Below are 10,817 nucleotides of genomic sequence, written 5' to 3'. Positions count from 1 at the left end.
AGATATTGTGTGAATTAACAAACATACAAACAAAGTGTGCATATCCTGGATGTCAGCAGGGTTAACCTTATAATTTTATGCAACTAGCTATCTTGAAATGTAGGAGGTAATTTCGTACATCTACTTTCGTCTCATTCAAAACAATGATATGGAAAAGTAGGATAAAAATATCAAAAGTGGGTAGTTAATTTTCTGTCAATTTGCCTTTCCTGGGATGAGATGTGAACAGTCACACACACTTCAGTCAGCATTGCATCAAATATGGTATCATTTAACATTTAACTAAATTTCAGTGCTATAGTCATTAATATAACTAGTATTGCCAGGTCTTTCTGGTGTTTCTGGCACAATCACGATCCTGTCCACATGGTCAACTTCTACAGATTCTTGTAACTCCATATCTACAGGTGGTTGAGTTGTACGTTCTTTTATGAGGCAGCAATAAATCAGGATAAGAAAAATCACCAATAAAGCTAAGTATCCAAGAGCAGGACCAAATATAGTAAAGTAGTATAAAACATCATGCTTTCTGTGTTGAGAACTACTAACAGGAATCCAATTAAAATCATCAGATGGATCTGTAGAGTAAAAAATAAATATGTGATACACTTAATTTATGAGTTTGATTGTGACAATAATTAACAACACATACAATGACAATCAAGACAGACGACCCGGTTGACAATCAATTGGAACAATTTTTGTGTCATGAACAGACTAATGAAGACAATCTCATTTAAAAGATCAAAAGTATGTTTTTGGACAGAATTGCTTTATTTTGAGACTATGTGAACTTATAAGAAGGAAATAAAGAAAGAGAGAAAATTGGAAAATAACAGAAAAACAACATTTATTTACATGTTACAGGGAAAATCAATTTGCAGCAATTAACATATATTTCTAAAAAAATCTAGCTCAAAATTTGTTTAATGTATCACATGATACAAATTATTCTATTCCTCAATACTGGTTGACATTAAAACTTACCCAATACATTTAAATAGACTTTTTTACAACAAACATCAAAGTTACTGATTCCAATGCATACATACGCTCCTGCATCTGCTAGTGTTATGTTGTATAGAACTAATTTAGATATATAGCGATCATCAACAACAGAGATATCATCACTTGACATCGTTATGTAATGGCTTTCATCATAAGGTATACATTTAGGTGTCATAGCAGGGTCAAGTTTCACCTCTTTAAACCAATAGATTATAGTAGGAGTTGAACTTTGTATTCTACACACAAACTGAGCAGTTGCACCCACATTTACTGTCTGATTGGATGGATAACCTTCCAAAATGTGTGGATAACTTGTCACATCAACCATTCCTGAAAATCAAAAATGACATTATTTAAGCTTTAATATCCGCCACCATTGGGAACATATTTACATATCAATATAATTGACAGGGATAGCATATTCAGTGATGTCATACATTATCATAGTTGGATATGTTAAGTTGTGATGTCATAGACATCAAATCTGTGATGTCATATATTATCATATTTGGATATGTCAACTCGTGATGTCATAGACACCAAATCTGTGATAACATACATTATTATAATTGGATATGTCAAGTCATGATGTCATAGACACTGAATCTGTGATGTCATACATTATCATATTTGGATATGTCAACTCGTGATGTCATAGATATCAAATCTTTGATGTCATACATTATTATAATTGGATATGTCAAGTCATGATGTCATGGACACTGAATCTGTGATGTCATACATTATGATATGTCAAGTTAATAATAATAATAATAATAACTTTATTGCATCCTTAGAAATACAATGTTTCTATCAGTTAATAGCAATAAAGATTAGTTGTGATAACTACTACTACAAAAAGAAAGTTAGTTGTTAAAAGGATAAAGCAAGTGTTACATATCAAATGGCATTTTCATTTCTTGATTGAAATGCGTTATGAAAATAATTGCCAATTTTTTTTATTATAATCATCTTTTGAAGTCATCAAGAAATTAAATTTCTGGAGATCATCCTGTGTTTCTTATGGAAATGTAATGTCTTGTATGATTTGTTGGCATATTACTTTATATTGTGGGCATTTCATAACAAAGTGCAGTTCATCTTCTATTTCATTCTGTGAACATTGTTTGCAAATTCTATCATAGGTATTTTTGGTTGCATATGCCTCCCTTTTTCTATTGATAAATTGTGATTACTAGTTCGAAATTTTGTCATTGAAATTCTTTGTTTCAAATTCAGCACATCTAAGTATTTTTCAAAATTATAAGTGTCTTTGAATTTTTCATAAGTTCTCAGCTTTGTTTTTTCAGTTATATTTTTTCTCCAGAAATTTATGTATTTTTGTTTGACAACTTTGCCAATTTGCTGTATATGTTTTGTTAACAAATCATTCTGTTGTTCTCGTGAAAAGTTCATGTTGTTCATCATTTTTTGTATTGAAGAGTACCATTGTAAATTGGATTTCTTTTGTTCAAGGTATGCTTGTTTTGTGATATTATTGTCTGGTAATTTACTGATACGAGTCCAGTATTTTATTAAATTGATCAAAATATCTACTAAGAGTGGGAATTCTCCTACTTCGGCTCTGCATGCAATGTTTGCCACATATTTGTTTGGTCCTAGTAGTTGTTTGTAAAAATTCAATTGTGTTTTTTCTGTTATTGTTTTGTCCCATTTGTTGTAATCTTAAATTTCATGGCCCCAGATTTCAGATCCATACAATAATATTGGTTGAATACACCTTTTAAAAAGATGGACAAAGGTTCTACAATTTGTTTCTGGTAGTAGGAACTGTTTCAATGCATACATTGCTCTGGCTGCTTTATCTGCTAAATTTTGTTTGGCTTCAGTGTAGCAGCCATTTGACTTTATATTTATACCCAGGAAGTTGTACATATCTACACAGGTAATATTTTGTTCATTATAATATAATTTTTCTGTCTTTTTCAGTGTTCCTCGTCTGAAAATAACAACTTTTGTTTTTGTTAGATTTACCTGAAGTTTCCATTTTATGACAATAAACTTCTAAACTATTTAGTGCATTTTGTAGACCGTTTTTTTGTTTCAGATATTAACACTAAACCATCTGCATAGAGTAGGGAACTAATTTTACAGTTATTCAATGTAACCGGATCTAATGATTAATCTTCTAGTGAATTATTTAAGTCATAAACAAACAAATTAAAAAGCATTGGGCTAATGACACAACCCTGCCTAACACCCTTGGTCGTTTCAAATATGGGTGCCATTTAGTTTTGAAGCGAATGCATGATTTTGTATTTAGATACATAATTTTAATGATGTTATAGATTTTACCATTTATACCATTATTAAAGTAATTTATGGAAAAGCCCCTGTCTCCAGATTTTATCAAATACTTTTCGAAAGTCTATGAAACACAAGTACAATTTTCTTTTTGATTTCAAGTATTTATTGAGAATAGTTTTCAATAATATAAATATCTGATCAGTAGTACGATATCCCTTACGGAATCCTGCCTGGTTATTAGTCCCCGTTCGGACGAAGTCCGAAAACAGGGACTTATAATTCGGTCTCCGTCCGTGCGTCTGTCCAGAGTCATATCTCAGAATCCCTTGGACCAATTCCGTTCATTCTTTGCATGTGCCTAGTACTTCATGTGGGACATATGCACATGCAGTGGTTTAGCGATTCGATTCAAAATGACCAACTGGCAGCCATCTTGTTTTTTGAAAATGTTGTATTTTGGACATGCTTTGTCAGTTTTCATTCAAACTTGGTACATAGATTATACATGTTAGGATACATGTCCATGACGATTTATTTCGCAATTGGATCAAAGATGGTCGACTGGCAGGCATCTTGTTTTTTTTTTTTATGCGGTATCTTGGACGTGCTCTGTCAGTTTTCATTCAAATTTGGCACATACATGTACTTTATACATGTTAGGATGCATGTCCATGACAATTTGTTTCAAAATCTGGTCAAGGATGGCAGATTGACTTTTTGGCCTTACTACTATATTTCCACAATTTATCTACCTTTTCATTCGTATTTGGCACATACATCATACATATCAGTGTGTTTCATAATCAGATCAAAGATGGCTGAATAACGGCTGTTTTTATTTTGGCCATATTACTATGACACGAAACACGTGTTTTGATGTAAATAAACAATCTGTTGTATACGCCACTTGGAACTCAAGTTTCAAGGACATGATCGCGACAACCCCTCAGCTTTAATATGACAAGCACAAAGAGAACTTTCAAAAATTTAACGGGGACTGTGTCATTTTCAATGACTTGTTGTTTATAATGTTATTACCTTCAGTATATTGACTAATTCTAGTGTTAATTAGTCAATATACTGAAGATAATAACATTATAAACAATAACCAGGCAGGATTATGATGTCATAATCACTGAATATGTGACATCATAGTCAGATTATCATTGTTTGGGATGTCAAGTCATAGTGATGTCATAGTCTGTGATGTCATAGATATTAAAAAAAACAGATGTTGAGTTCATGGGACTTATTTTTGGCTGAGCTGAGTAACAGTTTTATATGAGAATATTTTATAGCTGGTCATAAATTGAAATTTCTTGAACATCACCTGATAAATTGCATGTCGCAATTTTTTATTTTACTTAACTTTTTTTATCATTTACTTTGCATTGATATTGTTATTGCAGAGGTAACTTAACTAAAACTGAACTTTGTGGTTGACCACTTTAGTATTACAGATCAAAGAAAGACAATGATTATATCACTTTTTAATTCTCACTATGACATAAAACAAAATTTATATATTTGTTAAGGATGATGACCTTACACTACTGTATTCTCATCTATTCAATTCTGATGTATGTATAGGATCCAATATTTAATTATTTATTTATTTATTTTTCATTTCCATATTTTATTTTGTCTATTGTTTTGTTATCTTGCTGTCCCACATATATTTACTACTGAATAAAGCCAAATAAAACCACCAAATTTGACATATTTAAAAAAGTGAGAATGAATAATATATGAAAAAAAAAAAATTGTATCTTATACTGACATTAGATGTGAAATATTTTGTTTTTGTATGTGATGCAAACAACTTAAAACTGTGTACCTATGACTTCTAGTGTGTATGTGAAGTTGACAGAACCAACAGAATTATGGAGCACACACATATACTGTCCACTACTATCAGGCTTAAGGTTAGTCAACACAAGACGATAATGATGCAGCTTAATATTCGGAGTGTCTTTCCTAATGGCTTGGTTGTTCTTGAACCACATAACATCTGGTTTGGGGTTGCCATCTCCTTTGCAATTAAATTTCACAGTCCGGGTCCCCTTTGCAGGTATCACTCGTTTGCTTTGATCCATCATTGTTCCAATATCCAACAAATATGGTTTGACTGATGAAAAATGAAAAATATTGAAATGTTTATTCTAATAACCGTTGACAGTACACTCAATTTAACTTGCAAAATGTTGAAAACTGCTTGAACCAATCACAATGCCTTAAACAGATAGATATCAGTACTTGAATCAATCACAATGCCTTAAACAGATGGATATCACTACTTGAACCAATCACAATGCCTTAAACAGATGGATATCACAACTTGAACCAATCACAATGCCTTAAACAGATATATATCACTACTTGAACCAATCACAATGCCTTAAACAGATAGATATCACAACTTGAACCAATCACAATGCCTTAAACAGATAGATATCACAACTTGAACCAATCACAATGTCTTAAACAGATGGATATCATTACTTGAACCAATCACAATGTCTTAAACAGATGAATATCACTACTTGAACCAATCACAATGCCTTAAACAGATGGATATCACAACTTGAACCAATCACAATGCCTTAAACAAATAGATATCACTACTTGAACCAATCACAATGCCTTAAACAGATAGATATCACTACTTGAACCAATCACAATGCCTTAAACAGATAGATATCAGAACTTGAACCAATCACAATGCCTTAAACAGATATATATCACTACTTGAACCAATCACAATGCCTTAAACAGATAGATATCACTACTTGAACCAATCACAATGCCTTAAACAGATGGATATCACTACTTGAACCAATCACAATGCCTTAAACAGATGGATATCACAACTTGAACCAATCACAATGCCTTAAACAAATAGATATCACTACTTGAACCAATCACAATGCCTTAAACAGATAGATATCACTACTTGAACCAATCACAATGCCTTAAACAGATGGATATCACAACTTGAACCAATCACAATGCCTTAAACAAATAGATATCACTACTTGAACCAATCACAATGCCTTAAACAGATAGATATCACTACTTGAACCAATCACAATGCCTTAAACAGATAGATATCACAACTTGAACCAATCACAATGCCTTCAACAGATGGATATCACTACTTGAACCAATCACAATGTCTTAAACAAATAGATATCACTACTTGAACCAATCACAATGCCTTAAACAGATAGATATCACTACTTGAACCAATCACAATGCCTTAAACAGATGGATATCACTACTTGAACCAATCACAATGCCTTAAACAGATAGATATCACTACTTGAACCAATCACAATGCCTTAAACAGATAGATATCACTACTTGAACCAATCACAATGACTTAAACAGATGGATATCACTACTTGAACCAATCACAATGTCTTAAACAAATAGATATCACTACTTGAACCAATCACAATGCCTTAAACAGATAGATATCACTACTTGAACCAATCACAATGCCTTAAACAGATGGATATCACAACTTGAACCAATCACAATGCCTTAAACAGATAGATATCACTACTTGAACCAATCACAATGCCTTAAACAGATAGATATCACTACTTGAACCAATCACAATGCCTTAAACAGATAGATATCACTACTTGTACCAATCACAATGACTTAAACAGATAGATATCACTACTTGAACCAATCACAATGCCTTAAACAGATGGATATCACTACTTGAACCAATCACATGCCTTAAACAGATAGATATCACTACTTGAACCAATCACAATGCCTTAAACAGATAGATATCACTACTTGAACCAATCACAATGCCTTAAACAGATGGATATCACTACTTGAACCAATCACAATGCCTTAAACAGATAGATATCACTACTTGAACCAATCACAATGCCTTAAACAGATAGATATCACAACTTGAACCAATCACAATGCCTTAAACAGATAGATATCACAACTTGAACCAATCACAATGTCTTAAACAGATGGATATCATTACTTGAACCAATCACAATGTCTTAAACAGATGAATATCACTACTTGAACTAATCACAATGCCTTAAACAGATGGATATCACAACTTGAACCAATCACAATGCCTTAAACAAATAGATATCACTACTTGAACCAATCACAATGCCTTAAACAGATAGATATCACTACTTGAACCAATCACAATGCCTTAAACAGATAGATATCAGAACTTGAACCAATCACAATGCCTTAAACAGATATATATCACTACTTGAACCAATCACAATGCCTTAAACAGATAGATATCACTACTTGAACCAATCACAATGCCTTAAACAGATGGATATCACTACTTGAACCAATCAAAATGCCTTAAACAGATGGATATCACAACTTGAACCAATCACAATGCCTTAAACAAATAGATATCACTACTTGAACCAATCACAATGCCTTAAACAGATAGATATCACTACTTGAACCAATCACAATGCCTTAAACAGATGGATATCACAACTTGAACCAATCACAATGCCTTAAACAAATAGATATCACTACTTGAACCAATCACAATGCCTTAAACAGATAGATATCACTACTTGAACCAATCACAATGCCTTAAACAGATAGATATCACAACTTGAACCAATCACAATGCCTTCAACAGATGGATATCACTACTTGAACCAATCACAATGTCTTAAACAAATAGATATCACTACTTGAACCAATCACAATGCCTTAAACAGATAGATATCACTACTTGAACCAATCACAATGCCTTAAACAGATGGATATCACTACTTGAACCAATCACAATGCCTTAAACAGATAGATATCACTACTTGAACCAATCACAATGCCTTAAACAGATAGATATCACTACTTGAACCAATCACAATGACTTAAACAGATGGATATCACTACTTGAACCAATCACAATGTCTTAAACAAATAGATATCACTACTTGAACCAATCACAATGCCTTAAACAGATAGATATCACTACTTGAACCAATCACAATGCCTTAAACAGATGGATATCACAACTTGAACCAATCACAATGCCTTAAACAGATAGATATCACTACTTGAACCAATCACAATGCCTTAAACAGATAGATATCACTACTTGAACCAATCACAATGCCTTAAACAGATAGATATCACTACTTGTACCAATCACAATGACTTAAACAGATAGATATCACTACTTGAACCAATCACAATGCCTTAAACAGATGGATATCACTACTTGAACCAATCACATGCCTTAAACAGATAGATATCACTACTTGAACCAATCACAATGCCTTAAACAGATAGATATCACTACTTGAACCAATCACAATGCCTTAAACAGATGGATATCACTACTTGAACCAATCACAATGCCTTAAACAGATAGATATCACTACTTGAACCAATCACAATGCCTTAAACAGATAGATATCACTACTTGAACCAATCACAATGCCTTAAACAGATGGATATCACTACTTGAACCAATCACAATGCCTTAAACAGATGGATATCACAACTTGAACCAATCACAATGCCTTAAACAAATAGATATCACTACTTGAACCAATCACAATGCCTTAAACAGATAGATATCACTACTTGAACCAATCACAATGCCTTAAACAGATGGATATCACAACTTGAACCAATCACAATGCCTTAAACAAATAGATATCACTACTTGAACCAATCACAATGCCTTAAACAGATAGATATCACTACTTGAACCAATCACAATGCCTTAAACAGATGGATATCACAACTTGAACCAATCACAATGCCTTAAACAAATAGATATCACTACTTGAACCAATCACAATGCCTTAAACAGATAGATATCACTACTTGAACCAATCACAATGCCTTAAACAGATGGATATCACAACTTGAACCAATCACAATGCCTTCAACAGATGGATATCACTACTTGAACCAATCACAATGTCTTAAACAAATAGATATCACTACTTGAACCAATCACAATGCCTTAAACAGATAGATATCACTACTTGAACCAATCACAATGCCTTAAACAGATGGATATCACTACTTGAACCAATCACAATGCCTTAAACAGATAGATATCACTACTTGAACCAATCACAATGACTTAAACAGATGGATATCACTACTTGAACCAATCACAATGTCTTAAACAAATAGATATCACTACTTGAACCAATCACAATGCCTTAAACAGATAGATATCACTACTTGAACCAATCACAATGCCTTAAACAGATGGATATCACTACTTGAACCAATCACAATGCCTTAAACAGATAGATATCACTACTTGAACCAATCACAATGCCTTAAACAGATAGATATCACTACTTGAACCAATCACAATGCCTTAAACAGATAGATATCACTACTTGAACCAATCACAATGACTTAAACAGATGGATATCACTACATGAACCAATCACAATGCCTTAAACAGATAGATATCACTACTTGTACCAATCACAATGCCTTAAACAGATGGATATCACTACTTGAACCAGATGGATATCACCCACATAGAATCCCACAGCGGTTAGTGTGGCCATCATCATTGCCATCAGCAATTTGCCTGCTACCTGTAAATTAATGTTTTATGAATTAAACGTTCCGTAGCAAACAGCATTGATGATACAACTTGAATAGATAGATCAGGGAGCTGTAACCCTGGATAGATCTACATATAAACAAAGCCTCAAAACAAACAAAAAGAAATACCAACACACATCAGAACCAAACATGTTTATTTGGTATTATCGTCCAGAACATGACACCGATGTCAAACGTAGATTGCTACAAAATGCTTTTTGTTTTTAGTTTTTTCTTCAAACTAAAAAAAATACAAATACGAATTGTATATTCATAATTCCCACCTATTGAGAATTGACATGGGAATGTCCCAGAAATCATGATTTCTGGGACATTCCCATGCGGTTTGTATAATTTTAAAAAAATACAACGGACTCTCCTTCCAAAACCACCAAATTCTATTTCGAAATCAATTGGTCCATCCCCGAATAAAACTATAGATTCAACAACTCATACACCAACAGAGCGTTCGGGTGATGGCCACGAGCGCCAAACAAGACTTGGCGTTTTGTTTTTGTGACTTGATTTCTATCTATTCGAAAATACACTTTGACAAAAAAATATTTCTTTGTTGAAAATCATAGAGGAGTAAAATAATTACATAATCTTTGCATTTAATACCTGTCTGTGTACATTCACTTTGTGTTACCATTGCAGCAGCTATTAAAACTAATAAAGCGGCCATGCTTTTTCTGGAACGTCCAATGCAGGTCCTGTTTCAACCGTTCTCGGGAAACTCGACTTTTCGTGGTGACAAAAGCAGCTTACTGAAATTCCAGTAATGTTCCAGAATAAAATCACGAATAACTAATATTAATAACAACTTACGCGTTTGCGTAAAGGTAAAGACAAGGTAGTTTCGTTAACCGACTAAGAAACCCAACTTTCCAGTCCCTCAACACCTTTGACGAACTGCCCATTAACCAAAA

The 10,817-nt window shown here is 33.1% G+C and overlaps 1 protein-coding gene across 1 annotated transcript; it reads right to left on the bottom strand.

Moving 5' to 3' along the window:
• Positions 1–282: 282 nt before the first annotated feature.
• Positions 283–10,573, bottom strand: LOC144357794 (fibroblast growth factor receptor-like 1). The gene is made up of 4 exons (XM_085508228.1): positions 10,510–10,573; positions 5,114–5,404; positions 988–1,338; positions 283–578 (listed from the first exon to the last, which is right to left on the bottom strand). Exons 1-4 carry the CDS (start codon positions 10,571–10,573, stop codon positions 283–285), a joined length of 1,002 nt encoding a protein of 333 aa, XP_085364354.1.
• Positions 10,574–10,817: the final 244 nt, after the last annotated feature.

This window comes from Saccoglossus kowalevskii, chromosome 14, assembly GCF_978046115.1.
Source record: "Saccoglossus kowalevskii chromosome 14, keSacKowa6.1, whole genome shotgun sequence".
NCBI classification, from domain to species: Eukaryota; Metazoa; Hemichordata; class Enteropneusta; family Harrimaniidae; genus Saccoglossus; species Saccoglossus kowalevskii.
Note: the sequence above shows the minus strand (reverse complement) of the source record. Positions and strands in the feature narration are given on the sequence as shown.

Bases quoted from the DNA above. Each gene is read 5' to 3' on its own strand.
- LOC144357794 (XM_085508228.1), bottom strand. From the start codon at position 10,573: ATGGCCGCTTTATTAGTTTTAATAGCTGCTGCAATGGTAACACAAAGT. The intron at 1,339-5,113 runs GTACACAGTTTT...TTTGATTTTCAG, and splicing joins ATACACACTAGAAGTCATAG to GAATGGTTGATGTGACAAGT. The intron at 579-987 runs GTAAGTTTTAAT...TTTACTCTACAG, and splicing joins AGTCTATTTAAATGTATTGG to ATCCATCTGATGATTTTAAT.